This window comes from Tiliqua scincoides, chromosome 7 (genome assembly GCF_035046505.1).
Source record: "Tiliqua scincoides isolate rTilSci1 chromosome 7, rTilSci1.hap2, whole genome shotgun sequence".
Classification (NCBI taxonomy): Eukaryota; Metazoa; Chordata; class Lepidosauria; order Squamata; family Scincidae; genus Tiliqua; species Tiliqua scincoides.
The window spans coordinates 28,344,905-28,362,816 of record NC_089827.1 but is presented as its reverse complement, the minus strand read 5'-3'; the positions used below and the strand labels follow the sequence as shown (position 1 = coordinate 28,362,816).

Here is a 17,912-nt window from a genome sequence, read left to right as displayed (position 1 = left end):
ACCCTAATAAAGGGAGGGATCTTCATGCCAGTTTATGATCCCATTCACCCTAAGAAGGGGGGATCTTCATGCCAGTTTATGATCCCATTCATCCTAATAAAGGGAGGGATCTTCATGCCAGTTTATGATCCCATTCACCCTAAGAAGGGGGATCTTCATGCCAGTTTATGATCCCATTCATCCTAATAAAGGGAGGGATCTTCATGCCAGTTTATGATCCCATTCACCCTAAGAAGGGGGGGGATCTTCATGCCAGTTTATGATCCCATTCACCCTAAGAAGGGGGGATCTTCATGCCAGTTTATGCTCACATTCAAAAAATGTGGCATTAGCAATGCCTTAGATGGAAGTGAAGATGGTATCTTATATGAAGACAGCAAAGAAAGTGATGTCAGTGATTGTGAGCAAATGAGCTTCATAAATTCTGACTCTAGCGATGATGAGTTCTTGGGGTTTCCAGAAAACTAGAGTACTCAAACCTTTAAGTCTCTCCATTTGTTAATGACAGTGATAATGGTTCTTAATGCCACTGTTGACTGCTGTTCACTTTACATGGTTCAAATGTTATTCTGTTATAGCTTATTAAATATTTTATTACACTATTTGGTTCAGAATATTTTTTTTCCTGTTTTCCTCCTCTAAAAAATAGGTGCGTCTTATGGTCAGGTGCGTCTTATGGAGCGAAAAATACGGTAATTTAATAATAATGATACTTTTTAAAGGCACTGCAATTCATTTCTGCTTCTTTAAGCACTGAATATAAAAGGCACATGTTATGCTGGCGTTTTTACACAGATTATGCATCTTTGCACAGCTTTTTTGGAATCTTTACCGAAACAAATGAACTTTAATACTAACCTACTTTAAAACTACCTTTACTAATGTAATCATTACTATAACAAAGGCGTCTGCCGCTTAACAACCTTCTGCTTAACAATGGATCACATATATAAGGGTGGTCAAAGCACAACAAAGAGGGAGGCAGTCAGGACTCTCATAGCTTGTAGCAGAGTGTCTGTTAACACAACAAAGAGGCCCTTAATGCAAAGAAGAGGCAATCTATCTCCAGTAGCCTGTACAGCCAAGAGTGTCTGGCAGGGAGCGTCTGTTTACACAACAAAGGCACTAGATTGGGCTCAATGTTCACTTAACAGTCAACAGTCAACAAAACCTTTATTAGGCATACATTTGATAGGTGAGAACTCTGTACAGAAATCATAGAGAGTATAAACCTAAATAGTACACAAATATATGTATAAGTGCACACCTATGTGTACACACAGATACAACGTACATTACATTTTACAAACAAACACATGTTCACTTAACAACCTAATCGCATAACACGGATTGGAGAACGTATCCCCGCCATTAAGTGACACACATCTGTATTTCAATCATTAGTATGAATCTTAATTGAAGGGTATGACTCGGAGGCCATTATTTCTAGAGGCAAAATAAGATACCAGGTCAATGTATATATAGATATATATATAGATTAACTGACCACTTGATACAGCTCAGTCTGAGATCTCCATGAGAAAAAACTTGGGAACAAAATCTGAGGGCTATAGGTTTTCTGAAGCGTTGAAAATTCTTCAAATTCTTGTTCTTTTGAGGAAAAAGGTGCAAAGCAATAGAACAGGGGTGTTAAACACAGGATCTGCAGACCGGATGCGGTCTACAGAACTGGCCCTTGGGCTCTCCCAGCACCATCATCAGCTGCTCTCAGGTGCTGAGGTGTCACTGCTGAAAGGGCAGCCTATGTGAAAATTGGGCTGACCCATATCTTGAAAATATGATCAAGATTTGCTTATTTTCTCTTCTGTCATTTGCAGCTAATGAGTTCCTAAGTGAGAAAATTTCTGGTCATGATCTGCTTAACGACATCACTTCCTGCTTAATGACATCACCTCAGGCCCTCAGCAAGCATCATGGATGTTATTCAGTCCACTGTATAAAATGAGTTTGACACCCCTGGATGATTTGTGTAAAAAGTTGAAAAATGAATAAAAGTAGAAAGAGGCTAAATTCTCAATTTTATCTTGCACACAGAACATTCATCAATCAGATAAAAGAATCTGAGTGACTTTTTTTTGCTGGAAGAGATAAACAGAAGTGATTCCATTCTGCAAACACCAATTTAGCAACTTTAATACTGATGTGTGCACATTAAAAAAGGACTAATTTATGTGAAATGATGTGAAAAGAGTGTGGCATTAATTAATGAACAGCCCATTACTTCTGACAACTGTGACTAGATTTCTATGAACTCTAGTGAAAAACTATACTCTGGAGGGTGGAATTAAGTCAGTCATCCTGACAGCTGTGTAGTTTGATGCCTTATACAGAAATACTTAAAAGATGCAAAACAATAGCTGGCCAGCAGGTTATGCATGCCATGAAATATTATACAATCTTTTACAAGTCTGTGCTCACTTCTCATTAAGAAAATTGTAAGTTTGTCCATTTCTGCTAAGTTCAATATCTTTACTCACCATTCTTCAACTGGAGGAATCTCTGGAACCTTCCAATACTTAACAAACAATATTCTTGCCACAGTTGTCATATATAAAAATATATATTTAAAATCTTTCTGAATTCAATCATCGAATATTCTCAACAGAAAGCTTCTGGTTTCATTCATAGATTTACCTGAAGTATCAATCGCATTTGCTGGTACATCAAGCACTTGGATGTATAAAGCACCCCACAAGCACTTAGGTGGTTCCCTCCTCCTAAGGAGGCTTTGGGAACCACCCCTCGATATCCTTTGCAATAAACTCCTATTACGTTTCTTAAGATACCAAAAATATTACTGGGAATATGCTAGAATTGTATAATTAACCATATACTTATTCAGACATTGAAAACCACATGTACAATCTCACTAAATTAAATGTCTTACAATTCCTAACTTATGGTGGAACAGGTAGGCTGACAGGCCTGTGCTTTACCCAGCACAAGTTTTGGGCTTGCTGAGGCTTGGCCTGAGGGGAAAAAACTTCCCTTACCCTGGGGAGAGCCGCAGTGGCCCCACTGGGTCTACTAAGATCAAGAAGTGCAGATCGAGCAAAATGGAGCAGCCTGGAGCTGCTCTGCGCTGCCTAGGAATGGGGCCATGATCTAGCATAACTGCTGGATCCTGGCCCTGCCTCCTGATCCCCACCTGCCTGCTCACAGGCCTGCCCACCAGCTGAGCTTGGCTGGTACAGACTTACCTTCCTTTGCTGCCATGAAGGCTGGATTTGGCCTCCACCGGTCAGCGCTCTAGCATGGCTTTCTCCTAAGAAGGTGCAAATACGCTTTACAGCACGTTTGCAACCCTCCAAGGCCAGTACAAGGGACTTTTGCCAGCTGAGTGCATCCTTAGTATTGTGCTCTTAATTACAAAGACATCACACATGGGCAGTGAATATTAATTCTTGTAAACTGCTATAGCTGTCCTGTGTAGATTTAGCCATTCTCCCAGATATGAGCACTTGTATTAACTTAAGTATAGGCAGGCTCCTGTATCCACAGATCCAGAGTCCCTATGGGCCCATTAACACTGTTAAAAGGCTTACCAGGCAAAAATGTTCTTGCTTTTACAGGTCGCTATAAGCATTCAAGCTTATAGCAACACTCAGGCAGGCTGCGAGCAGCTCGAATGCTTGGAAAAAAAAACTAGATTGATGCAAACAAGAAGCATTTAACTTCCTGCTTCCTGTTCACGTTGATCTAGCTTTTTCCAGCATTCAGGCTGCCGTTAGCCTGCCTGAGCGTTGCTATAAACTTGAATGCTTATACTGCAAGAATGTTTTCACCCGGTAAGCCTTTTGACAATGTTAATGGACCTGTGGGGGCCACAGAGATAGTGTTTCCCTATACCAGTAGTTCTCAAACTCTCTGGGAGAGTCTGAGAGCCAGTAAGTCTTTGCAGGTGAAGGAGGTAGGGGGGGCAGGGGGAAGGCAGCAGCATGATCCCCAGAATCGTGCCACTCAGGGGACTGCAGGGGCTTGGGTGGACTTGCCCAAGCCTCCTGCAGCCTCCCCGGGGTGCAGAGAGCCTGGCGCGACTTCTGGCAGGGCTCCCCGCAGCAAGTAAAGTGGATGCGGAACGATCGCGCCCTGCCCCCGCTAAAGCGGAAGTGGAGTGCGATCGCTCCGCATCCACTTTCCCTGCTACAGGGAGCCCTGCCAGAAGTTGCGCCGGGCTCCCCGCACCCCGGGGAGGCTGCAGGAGGCTTGGTTAAGTCCACCCAAGCCCCTGCAGCCCCTGAGCGGTGTGATCCTGGGGATCCTGCCGCTGCCTTCCCCCCTCTAGGCTGACCCCGCCCCTTAAGGGGGCAGAGACCAGGGCCCTCAGGCTAGGGCATCGCGATGCCCCAGTTTGAATAGCACTGTCCTATACCCATGGTTTCCATATCCGAGGGCCCCCCCCCATGGATACAGGGGCCCACCTATTCACAAACACAAAGCAGTGCTGTGTTAGACAATAAAATTATATTTCAAGAGCTTGAATCTCCAAAATACGCAACTGTTACTATGACAGATGTATGAGAAAGTGGATTTAAAAAGGTTACAATTAAAAAGGCATTCAGTGAAACTATCAGCTCTGTTCAAAACATCTAGCTGGCAAGAGAACACTGGATTAGATGGAGTTTGGTCTAATCTGGCAGAGCCAGTCTTTTGTCCTCAATTTTGAAAGCTTTTGTTGCCCAGAAGGCTTTTGATTGTTGAAATGATCCACTCAAGCCACCAAATTAGTACAGTTGTAATATCATCCTGACATTTGTCTTAAAGAGCAAAGACACAAGCTTGAAGTTTAAAGTCAACATAATAGAACCAGTTCTCTCTTTAAAAAAAACTGACACACTAAACGTAACTGTCAATGAACACTGAAATGTTTTATAAACTTGGGGTTTACAGTATTTGGGGCTTAAAATAGGAGCTTTTTTGCTTAATACAAAGTGCTTTACACGTAAACTTGGAATTAGCCATTTATATTTTCAAATGTACTTTTAAGGAAACATGAATTCATTGTTAGCAACTGACACATTCCACTGTGACAGAGCCCAATCCTGAGCTGCCCGGTGTGTGAGGCTGCGGCGGTGCCAAACATGCAACCAACATGCAACGGGCAGCCTACAGCAGCTCCTCAGGGAAAGGGAACTTTCATCCCCTTCCCCCCCCCAGGTAAGGGAAGTAGCCCTTGGGGCTAGTTGCAAGCCCCCTTGCAATGGGGCTAGTTCAGTCTGTGGTGGCTCTGGAGCTGGCACAGAATCAAGGAGTCCTGTGTTGGGCTGCACAGCCCGACACAGGGCTCAGGATCTGGTGGAGCTGAGCTCCGCCATCCCACCCCTTCTCTCCCCCACCCTCCCCCAACTCAGAATGCCTTCCCCCACCCCCACTCACTTCTCCACCGCCCAGAGGTTTGGGCAAGCCGCCAGGCATTGGACTGCAAGCCCAGTGCCGGAGCTTGCCCAGCGTAGACTTGTGCTGGACCCACAGTAATGGTCACAGACAGTGTGCGTCAGCAGTAAGCTGGTGCACAAGGTTCTGGATTGGGCCCTCCGTCATCCCCCCACATAATTTTGAAGGGGTTTAGGCAAAGCTATTTGACAGTTTTTTCCCCCCTATGAAAGCACATAGGCACATGTGCCATGAAAGCACTTGTGCCTATGAAAACACATATAATAAGCACATAATAAGAAATGGTCATTTCTTTATTTTAGCTGTTTATGCTGGATATTCATCCATGAACTTAGGGTAGCATCCAGGGTTGCTTGCTCTGGAGGAAGAGAAACTCTGGATACTATCTGTGTATGTGATAGTGGTTTTTTCCCCTTTGTTTTATTCCCCTTACCATTTCAGCAATAAATTAAAATGTTTTTAGTTCTAGTACATCACAAAACATATGGGGAAACTGAATGCCTTCCATATTCTACAGGGAGAAAAATGCAAATACAAAACAAGCTGAGCATATGCTTCATACCATCTTCATTTAGCATGAAATACTTAGCATATAAATTACTGTAGCCTTTTCCTACTTTAAAGCAACATTTGGAGATTTGTTACACTCTTCCTTCCAGGTTTTGTTAACAGTTACCCATTGACTTCTTCCACTGGGAGATGCCATCTTGTTTTCAGACACAAAGCAAAAGCATAAGAAACCAAAATGATAAATTGGGACTGCAGTATTTTTCAATATGATGAAACACCTGAGAAGCGCACTCAAAGATCTCACAGAATGTCACAGAATATGATGGGATTTAGCTCTCAGAAGGCACAGAGCATCAGCATGGGACTATAAAATGTTGCATTTCTTTTTCAGTCTATACTTTGCTTCTCAACCTGTTCTGGCTTAAAATAAGCCTTATTTGGATCTGTACATAAATGAAATGTCAACATTTCTTATTCAAATTGAATTTTAATTGTTAGCCACACTGGCAATACAGGTGGACCCTCGTTATCCACATGGGTTCTGTTTCCGGAATACCCTTGGATACTGAAAACCACAGGTAATGAAACCCGTAGTTTGGCACTTTTAACCCACCAGAGGCAAGGTCTGCTCCCCTCGCCTCCGGAGGGTGTTCTGAGTGCCGGGGAGGCCATGCGCGGCCTCCTCGCCACTCAGAAGCCTTTCTAAGGCCACTGGAGGCCTTTGAAGGCCACCCCCCTTTTTTTTAAAGAAAAACTAGAAGTGACATTTTAAGGCCTTAAAAGGCCTTTGGAGGGCTAGGGAAACCCCCCCCCCCCCCGGTGTTCAGAACACCCTCCGGAGATGAGGGAAGCACAGCTTTACTTCACACAGGGTCCAGGTTGAATGGATGAAAAATTTGTGGATAAACAAGCTCAACCTGTACAGAGAAATCCTTCCTCTCTCCTAGCACATTAATGGTAATACTAGAATGAATGGTAATACATGTATGGAATGTCCTCCATACAAGTGAGAATTCTTAAAATTAATTATGTCATTTGATTTCTCTGTTAGTAATCATTTGCAAATGCAAATATCACTCTGAAAATAGGTTCAAGATTATTCATTTGGTAAACTGTGGGGGAGGCAATTTCACTGTAAAAGAGCATTTAAGAATTTTTCAGGATTTGGAAAGACTGTTAACAGGTAGTCACCAAATATATATTTTTCCAGGATAATTTCTAAATTCAGTATCAACTTTGGAAAAAGAAACTGGGCTTGAGAACAGAGAGAGGTTTTTTTTTTTAAATTACAGTATTTGCCAGTCATTGCTTTTAACTACACCCAAAATGTGCTTCAGTACCCTGTTGGTTCTGGTCTGAAAAAAGTAGATATGTAGCTCTTCTGCCCTCAAACTTCTTATAACCCTTTACCGACATAATCACCTTGCCCAAAATAAGTAAAAATTGTTTATTCACTTTCCATCTTTATTTGTCTTCTATCATAGATTTTCCTAGAATGCAGAGAACCAACAGCACCACTCCACCTGGAACTTATGGCCCTCAACATTTTGACACAGTAACTGCCTTCTAGGGTTCCATGAACGCCAGTACAAACAGCCCACCAGAAGCCCCAAGGGAGTGGCATCTCATTTCAATCTACTGTAACTGACAATCATAATTTGGAAAACAGTGTCAAACTTGGAACTGAAGTTATTCACCATGGATCAGTGCAGTTGTAAAGCTGAAATCTTGAATGTCTTATAGAAAATGTGTGACACTATTTTTGATAGATCAAAAATGTATTTCTGCTCAGACTGATGGTTAAGCATTTCAGTGTAGAACCTGTTAAGAGTCAATAAAAGAAATTGGGGTTGCTTGCACACTAATGACCTCTAGTGCTGCCGCAGCATTGCAGAGAAACAATCAGCCAGAAGCAGAATTACAGCAGCAGTTTCACATGACCCTTAACATAGCCCTATAAGCAACTTTCATTTCCTTGGTCAAGTTCCTTCTATAATGCCTATTTATAATGTGCCCTATTCTGAAAAGGCTGCTTGCAACTCTGTTTATAAGCCTCCTCTTTGCAGATTCTGCTTCCAATCTCTTCCTATTGAGCACGGCCCCCACATCAGGTCACAAAAAGCGATAGAAGGACAACACAGAAAATACAGAGATGCAACACACTGATTCTCTGTCAGGATTCTCAGCAAAAAGGAAGTGAATGAAGGATAACAATTCCTAACAAAATGACTAGTAAAGAAGGAACCTACATAAGAATCTGGCTGAGAAAAGCCACACAGTTTTATAAATCTTCATCTTACCTTTTGTTATCCATGACCAACCTACAGTCACTTGCATAACAGGAACACTGAGTCCCAGACATAAAACTGCTTCTTTAAACATTCTTTCCACACAATAGAGATTTGGCACATTAAGTACCAATTACAAATATTTCAAAATCTTAGTCATATGTTCATTATGAAAACACTAGACAGTTTAATTTCAGTTACTATCTGACAAAAAACAATGACAGAATTTGCCCGATGATCTCAAGTAGATGTCTCTGGCAATACATGCTGAATGACAATCTCAACAACATCGTACAAGAAACAGTCATCTTCTAGAACAGGGGTGCCCAAACCCCGGCCCTGGGGCCACTTGTGGCCCTTGAGGCCTCTCAATGTGGCCCTCAGGGAGTCCCCAGACTCCAATGAGCCTCTGGCCCTCCGGAGATTTGTTGGAGCCCACACTGGCCCAATGCAACTGCTCTCAGCTTGAGGGAGACTGTTTGACCTCCTGCATGAGCTGTGGGTGAGGGCTCCCTCCACTGCTTGTTGTTTCACGTCTGTGATGCAGTAGCGGCAGCAAAGGAAAGGCCAGCCTTGCTTTGTGCAAGGCCTTTTATAGGCCTTGAGCTATTGCAAGAACTTCATTCATTCATATAAGTACATCTCTAATATATTCATTTATGTAAACTTATGTAAATTTACTCAAATTTTAAATTTAAATTAAGTCTTCCCCCCCCCCGGCCCCTGACACAGTATCTGAGAGACAATGTGGCCCTCCTGCCAAAAACTTGAATATGAAAATGATGTTGCAATTAACAACAAAAAAAAGGAGGCCTCTATGAACTTATTATACAGCTTCCAGTGAAGGACAGTTCTACACATTACCATGGACATAGGGTGCTGCTAATAGGGGCAGCCCCATGCTCATTATCCCCTCCTTTATGTGTACTTTAAGTACCCATAATGATCTTCATTATGGGAAAGTGGGAGAATTAACACAGTGGACATATCAGGCCTTGAGATACACTGAATAAGATGGGTCAACATTCACATGCCTGCTAACTATGTGAACAGTCCAGGTTTTAGAAGTAGACTATCTCTGAATGCCAGATGCAAGGGAGGGCACCAGGATGCAGATCTCTTGTTGTCTTGTGTGCTCCCTGTGGCATCTGGTGGGCCACTGTGAGGTACAGGAAGGACTAGATGGACCCTTGGTCTACTCCAGCAAGGCTCTGTCAGGGATCTCAAAAGGTACTTATAAGGAGACGCTAGTAATAACTGTGATAAATGTTGCAATCAAGAGGGCTTGGTTTCTTTTCATTTGACATGTTGCAGCCTAGTCTTTGTCTTATTCTTTTACCAGCAAACTTAATCATAGTTTGTCTGCCTGCAAGCTATCAGTCAACATCTTATTAGGGGAAAACCACAAGAGCTCTTTGGAGGAGAATTTTCTTCTGGGTTCTCACTGCCAGTGTGTATGCAGAGTGGTTGTTTTTCCTTTCTTAATCTTTGTGTTGCAGTTTTAACTTTCATCTAGAAATGGTTAATGTTGGGATTTGAGTTGAAGTTATTTAGGGCTCTTTGCACAGAGTTATACTTCAGAGAAACTGTTAAAAAGATCACAGAATGTCCCAAGTTGGGGTCAGGCCCCTGTGTCACTCAGGAGCTCAGGTCGCACACTATCAATAAACCTTGTCAGTCTCTCTCACCTCAGTTTGGTTTGTATTGATCTTTTATTAAGTTCTCCAACATCTCTTCTTATATTCTTAAGGTTGTAGAGAAGGAATAGGGACAACTAAATGGAGCTGCCATTTGCAGCAGCAAACCTATGTCAACTGCAACATTTGCCTAATTATACACCAAACCTTTTAATGTTGTATCATTTACTAGTACAGTACAGGCCAGTGGCGTCGCTAGAGGGGCACATGTCGCACCAGGTGTTGTGTACAGAGGGGTCATACCATTACTGGCCAAAAATTTTTAAATTTTGGTATTTTTGAATAATACCATCATGTTATATATCACTTGATGCATAATTTTATGCAGAATGCAATGAAACAAACCATGTTGAAATATCTCTATTCTATCAAAAGCTATAGAAAAAACCCAGCGGGACGGTACATCACCGTATTCACCACCTGGGGCCTTGCCCTGCCCACTGCATGGAAGACTAGTCATCTTGAGGGTGATGTGCTAGTCTCCTGCACCAGGTGACGCCAACTGGTACAGGCACTGTTAGAAGAGCAAGTGATTACAAGCACCCTTACAGATATTCTGGATTTGGTTCAGTTAAGTGCTTAACAGCCCATCAACTATACATGGGCTTTAAATTCTACTTTGCAGTTTTAACATGTATGAGCAAATATTGAGGTACATTTTAAAATAAAAGTTTCAGATGCAACACTAGTTTATCTTCTGAAAAAGGCATCAAAAATTGGAAAGAAAATGGGAAGGAGGAAGAGCCAACAGTGAACAAGCACACATGTCTCCAGGGGCTCCTGAGACACAGTTTGTTCCCCCCCCCCCCACAAAAAAAAAAACTGCAGGTCTGAAGAGGATCTGATGATCTTTGTCAGGAGAGACAAGATTTCTACAGTGCAAGCTACCTGGGAGGTGCAGTGATCTGCAAACAAGCTGCTGGCTCCGTGCTGAGATACCACATGAAAGGAAAAAAGCATGAAGCGTGAAGTTTAAGCTGGAAATTTAAGATAAGTAAGCATTAATATTGTCCCCGGCTCTGATTGACTGGTTTGGCTAAAAGCCCTGGATATATTGGAGGCGTTAATGAGAGACTTTTTAAGGATGTTGGAAGTGCTCTCTCTCTTTGTAGTGGAATAAATCGGTGGTGAATTATAACTACAACAGCTTGGGTATGGACTAAAATTCAGAATTATCTTTGGACATAATTTTCATTATATCTGAAAGAGTTTTGTTTTCTTTGCACCAGAATATTAGAGACGGTGAGATTGTTTTTCTTTCATTTTTCCTCTCCATAACTATACTGGACTGTTATCTGCAAGAGAGATAAGAAAGGAATGTGCAGTTGGCAGGGCAATACTGACATGGTGGAAGTAAGGAGAATACTACACTGTGGACATCTAATGACTAGAGAGAAATTGCAAGAAAAGGAGAAACAAGAAAAAAAAAAGATGGCATCAGTTTCAGAAGCTTGGATACAAATAATGCTGACGAACATGGAGAGATTGCTTGCAATGGAACCACAGCAGCTGAGTCGGTCTTTGCAGATTCAAGTCAGTTTGGAGACTCTCTCCCAACAGATAGATGTGTGCAAGGAGCAATTGGAAGATGTGAAGAAACAAGCAGAAGATAAACAAGGGAGTAAGAAAGCAGAAAGGATGCTGGTGAGGGAGGAAATCAGAAGACTGGACACGGGAAGAAGAGGAGGCGCTGATGGAGATCAAGATAGACAGAGTAACACGAGTGCACAAAATACAAAATTTGTTGGAACAAAAAGGAGAAAATACATTCTAGTTAAGTGGAAGAATGAACACATCCTATACAAGAAAGTGTGGATCTATTAGATTCTGTTATAGAGATAAATTACTAAAGATATCATGGGGGGGAAAAATGGAAAGAAAAAGAAACCTGAGGGTTAACCTGAGGGTTAACCTGAGGGTTAAAGAAAACTGGAGGATTTACTCAGTTAATAATAATGGCCCAAACTTATTAAAAAAAAACATACAAAATTGATAAACATGAATTAGAATATATTTAAAAAATAGCTAGAAATGTAAACGTATGGAAGAATTGTTTTATATGTGGCTATTATGTCAAAGAAAAAAAAGAAAAATGTAACTAGATTGGAGAATGGTAAGGAATATATTATAAGAGATTGTGGATTCCATCATAGTTTGGAAATCAGATTTTTTTTATTTAATATTAATGAGTAACTGAACTAGTTGAGGACTGATAAAAAGTGAATACTTAGAAAATATATTATAGGGAATTTGGAAGAATTTATTATATATGATATAAGAAATGCATAAATGATTATAAGAGTCAGAAGCAGATGGAAGAATTATTCTATATGTGGTCACTATTTTAAAAAATATATAATTAGAATGGAGTATAGCAAAGAATTGATTATAAGAAATTGTTGATTTTGTCATATTTTGGTAACTATATTTTTGCTTTAATATTAATCAGCAAATGAAGTTAGTTTACGCCTTGAAAGAAAGTGAATATTTAGAAAATATAGTATAGGGCATTAGGAAGAACTTATCGTATATGATATAAATAAATGAATAAATCAATAAAAGATAGTAGATGAGTAAGTAGGTTAGGAGGTATAGTATGATTAATTAGTAATGGTATATGGTATTTAGCACTCTTAAATGTATGTTATATGTTTGTATGCCTGTGTGTGTTAATAACAAAAATTAATAAATATTTTTAAAAAAACTTGGAAAGAAAATGGAACAATCCAATAATCTATCCTAGGTATTTACTCCCCCATCATGTACAACAGTGATGAAAACACATATATACCCGTTTTGTGTTCACCTCTGTGTCTTTTCCACCAACTTCAATCACCACCAAGTATTTTCACTATGTTAGCACAACAGTTATTACGCCTTGTTTTTCTCTTTCCTCTCAATGTTCAGAAAATAAAAGTGTGATGTGACCTTTAAGTCAACAGTCACAAATTATTTCATCCCAGAGTATTTTCTTAGAGAGAAGAAAAATGAAAGCTAAATAGAGGGGCTTTGACAAATGAAGTGCCCTGGGGTACATTATTAAGTATAAGATGACAAAAGACTAATGTATTAGCTGCACTTTCTGTAAAGGAATGGATTCTCAGAGGGAGCCAATATTGGAGAGACTGGGGTTGCCTTATAAAATTAAGGAACACAAAAGCAACATACCTGCCCCAGGCTGCTACCACTGTAGATTTTTTATTAACAGGAACACAAGAGGACTCCATAACACTTGACTTGTTTAGTTTGTAGCAAAACCCACACATTGGATCCAGCATGCATCCATCACAGTAACTGGAAAAAAAAGAGAAAGAAATATCACCAGTGTAAATCCAGTCTTTTTTGGAACAAAACATCAGTTAAGAACTGGTAATGATTTAGAAGATATGCTAGTACCTTGGATAACGACAAGTTCTGGGAATTATTGCTAAAAGTACAGCTAAATATGACTGAGCAAGCACTAATATACAAGTGACAATTCTATTCTATGGAAGCAACAGTAATGTTAAAAATGTGGAAAATATAGAGTTTAGTTTAAGTAAATAGGGACAAGTTCGAGTTGCAGTTAAGCATTTCTAAATTCCACTTATTTCAAAGGAACAATGAAGCATGTTGAACACTCCCTGGTCTAAAGTAGCTAGACCAAGAACCCAATCCTGAGCTCACACTGCTGATGGTGTATCGCAAACGTGCCATAAAGCATGTTCGCAGTCCTCAGTGCTGGAGCTAGTTCAGCACCGGCTGGCACTAGGCTAGCACTGGTAGATCATTGGTGTTCTGTAGCTCAGTGGTTGCACAGACCGCCAGGAGGCAGAGAGGTGAGTGGAGGTGTGGGGGGAAGCAGGGAGGAGGCATTTGGAGGTGGGGGTGGCAGAGGGAGGGTGGGGAGGAGACATGTTGGGGGAGGGAGCAGTGCAGAAGGGAGGCAGGACTGGTGGAGCTCTGCTCCACCAGATCCTGAACCTCTGTGTCAGGTCCACCGCCGAACACGGAGGCTCTTGATTCTACAGCGACCCAAGGGTTGCCACAGAATAGAGTAGTCCCATTGTGAAGCTACTTCCCTTACCTGGGGAAAGCGAACTTTTGTCCCCTTCCCCCGAGGAGCTGCCTGTGGCAGCCCGGTCACACTTAGGATGCTGCAGCAGCCATTTTCAGCACCACAGCAATCCCATGCTCCAGGCAGCTAAGGATTGGGCTGTGAGACAGCTGAGACTTACAAATGAAAAGCAGAACAGAAAACACCATCACACTCCTCAAATGGATTATCCCTAGTGCTGTAACTTTTGGTAAAATTGGACTAACTGTATAAATCAAGCTCCTAAAACGAAGAATATATTTAACTGTATGTTTTGAAACAAGGGATATGAAATTCAGCTATAGTTACTGATGCAAAAATATCCACCCAGGCACAGTCATTAAAACAACAAAAAACATAGTTTGGAACCACTAGTCATTAGAGCAGCCATTTTCAACCACTATGCCATAGCACACTGGTGTGCCACGAGTGGTTCCCAGGTGTGCCACGGGAATTTGGGAGAGAGTCATTTATTAATAGGGCCGTTGGGGATGTGAGCCCTCCATTGACAGCACAGTGTGCCTTGTCAATTGTCAAAAAACTGATTGTGTGCCTTACCAGTGTGCTGTGAGATGAAAAAGGTTGAAAATCACTGCATTCGAGAGATAATACAAAATTGCAAATGTGAAAGCTGACATCATGTTTCGTCTGCAGTGCTTATATTAGCCCATATGCGCCCATCTAAACATCAAAAATGACATTGCAAATATCCTATGAAGTTAACCAAACAACATCGTTTTCTGGACTTACACTGTGATAGGCTTAACACACTGGGGTTAAATTTTTACTCTTTCAATGTATCAGACTCAAGCAGTTGACTAAAATGTCTCTTTTACCCCACATAGCTGGAACACCTTGTTGTTTCATGCTCAATGTTTTTTAAGCATTCTGTGATCTGGATAAAATGGATTCCTGTGTTAGGAAGTAACTAGACTCCTGCTTTTACAGAGGAGAGAAACTAGATTATAAAAGCCTCTCTTCTGGTCTCATATACATAGCAGAGTCTTTATGTTGTCTACTATAGAAAGAGAATTGGCCATGGATATGAATCAATCATGGGGAGGGGGGAGATCTGGCAACTGGGGTTCTATTGTTAAGAACATTTCTAAGCACTTTTCAACAAAACATAGTTCACATTGGAAAATGCACATGCAAACTTCTGACCAAAGATAGAGTTTAATGTTTTATAGTGTAAAACAAACACAGACGGAGAGACAGAACTAAATGAACGATAAGGGCTCAGTTAGAAAGTCAATTTCTCAACTGGTAGCAGTGAATATTTCCTCTCTGAGTTTTCCCCACAGGAAAACAGATGAGAAAAATACCCAAACAATTACCAATTATAAGCAGGAAAGAATTAAGACACTATTGCATTAGAGTTTAATTAAGTTTAAGCAATGATCATTAAGGCAGGTTTGGTCATCAATGAAACACACACACACCCCACCCCACACACACGAATGAAAAATAAAACTGATGAACATATCTTGCTTACAATGGCATGTACTGTAGCATCTCAAAATTGTACCAAACACTAGCAAAAAATAGTATTTTTCTTAAACCTTGGTTGAAGTTATTACCATAGACAATTTTGGTTTCAAGTATGCTTACCTCTCTCCAGAAAATGGTTTCCAAATACCCTATTAACAAGTGCAACTTTTTTTCTATTATTTAGGAGTGTGTGCCGGTAAAAGATGAAGGAGCTCCTCTTTGCGATAAAATATAATTATCAACTCATGCAATATGGACAACCTGCAGAAACTTCTGCACTCTCTCTCATTAAAGCAACCTATATAATCAAGGTGCTTAGGTGCACCAGTGTGCCAGGCAGTTCTCTGAAGATGTTAAAAAAAAAAAAGATATGTGCTGGCATAGAAAAACTTCGCAATTCAGGTGATTTATATGAACAGCTAGCTATCTGGTAAGTCCCTTGGTATGGTAGCTGTGTGAAATTTTGAAAATAAATTGCTGGAAGTTCCAAAGGAGTTGCCTGTTCATTGTTTCAGATGCTAGAATGACAATTCCGTAGTATTTTAAAGACTAACACAGTGCTTCTCAAACTCCTACAAGGGAGTTGGGAGCACCGTAAGTTAGTGTGGAGAAGGGGCTATGGCAGCAAGGCAACCACCAGAAACATGCTGCTGACAATGGGGAGGGAGGTAAACTTACCTAAGGGAGTGCCAGCCTCCAGAGGGTTCAGGGAGCCCCACAGACACCTCTGCAGGGCTCCCCAAGCCTCCCAAAAAGTTTTTAAAATGTGATTGAAAACCACTTCTGGTTCTCAAAAACAGGAAACGGCTGGTAGGTTGCGACCCACTAGTTTGGGAACCACTGGGCTAATACATTTACTTCAGTATAAACGTTCATGGACTTCAGCCCACCTCCTCAGATGCATGGTGAAATCCTCAGTAGACAGGGATATGTACCATAAATGACTACAGTAAAAATCTGAAAACAGCTGAGTGAATTTGCAAGAGGGAAACGAAACAAGCCTAACCTGTAAAAGTTTTTTTTCTTTCATAAAATGTTTCAGAGAATGTCTAAGAGCACCTGCTGAAATTACTCCTTGTTCAGCAGTCTGGCAAACTACAGTCCAGTATGCAAAACTAAACCTCACCGTACAGTTTTCAATCTTATTTAAAGTGTTCCATTAAGTTTTACAATAACTTATGGCCCAGTTCCAATGAGGGCCTGCGCTGGTGATATCATTGGTGCAGCTTTAAGGTTGACCTGTTGTGACTGCTGGATCTTACCCTGGGGCAAGGAGACAAATGTCCCCAACCCTCAGGAGACCTCCAGCAACCAAAAAGCCCCATGGGTTGTAGTACAGCTAGTGCTGCTGCCAGAATCAAAATCTTGTTTGCGATTTTCCAAGAAACTGAAACACTTGGCACACACAGACCAGATTAGAATTCAGCTAGGGACAGCCCCAGAATGCCACATTTCAGAAGTTACAGACAGTACTTCTGGTGTTGCATCAATTTCTCGGTGCTTAACAGCATCTGTTCCCCCACGCATACACAGTGACTGCAAGGTGCAAAACTTGGTAAGGACTAATTTTGCCATTTTCAAGCAAGACATTGGTCACTGAACTTAAAGAGAACAGCAATGGCTGCACCTGCACAGACCAGCAGCAACCAACCAGCCTTCACTCCACTAAGTGTAGAGCAGGGGTCGGCAACCTGCGGCTCTAGAGCCGCATGTGGCTCTTTCAGCTGTCTGCTGAGGCTCCTCCAGGTGAAAGTGGCAAAGGGGGTAACAGGAGGCACCTGTGCTGGGAGGGCAGGCTGCTTCCCTCTGCCCCCTGAGCTCACTGCCCTCCTCTCCCTTCACCCCCACCTGCCCCGCATTGGTTTCCCTTTTCAATTTTGCCCGCTCTGCAGGCTTAAGCTCCCTGTTTTTCCCTTCCCCAACTCTCCAGCAGGCTCAGCCAATCAGCATCCAGCAGGCTCCTGGCTTTTTCAGTTGGAATGGCTCAGGGCCCTTCACTGGCAGACAGACCAGCCAATCCCGAGCCTCCCTCCTTCTCAGCCATTGCAAGCCCTTGCAGCCTGCCTTTCCCTGAGCAGGTCCCCACTCAGTGCAAGGAGAGGCTTTTCCTCCACAGCTGAGGAGACATCCTGTGTGTCTACTCAGTTGTAAGCCCCATTACAGCGGATGAAGCTTACTCCCAGGAAAGGGTGCCTGGGAAAGCAGCCTTGGAGCCAGTGGGAGCCTGCGCAGGTCTGTTCCAGAGTAAGCCCGATGTAGTCCCTGGGCTACACCCAGGAAGGTGTGGAGGGCTGTAGCCTCAGCTGCCTCCTGTGCAGGTCTACTCACAAGTAAGCCCTGCTGTAGTCAGTGGGGCTTCCTCCCAGGAAGGTGTGGAGGGCTGCAGCCTCAGCCCCCTCCTATGCAGGTCTACTCACAAGTAGTCAGTGAGGCTTC

The 17,912-nt window shown here is 42.0% G+C and overlaps 1 protein-coding gene across 1 annotated transcript in view; it reads right to left on the bottom strand.

Moving 5' to 3' along the window:
- SLC2A13 (solute carrier family 2 member 13) overlaps positions 1-17,912 on the bottom strand; it is a 111,938-nt gene that overhangs the window by 19,536 nt on the left and 74,490 nt on the right. Inside the window, exon 7 of the mRNA XM_066634136.1 lies at positions 13,079-13,204. Within this exon, the coding sequence (XP_066490233.1) occupies positions 13,079-13,204 (126 nt within the window). The remainder of the gene's footprint in view (positions 1-13,078; positions 13,205-17,912) is intronic.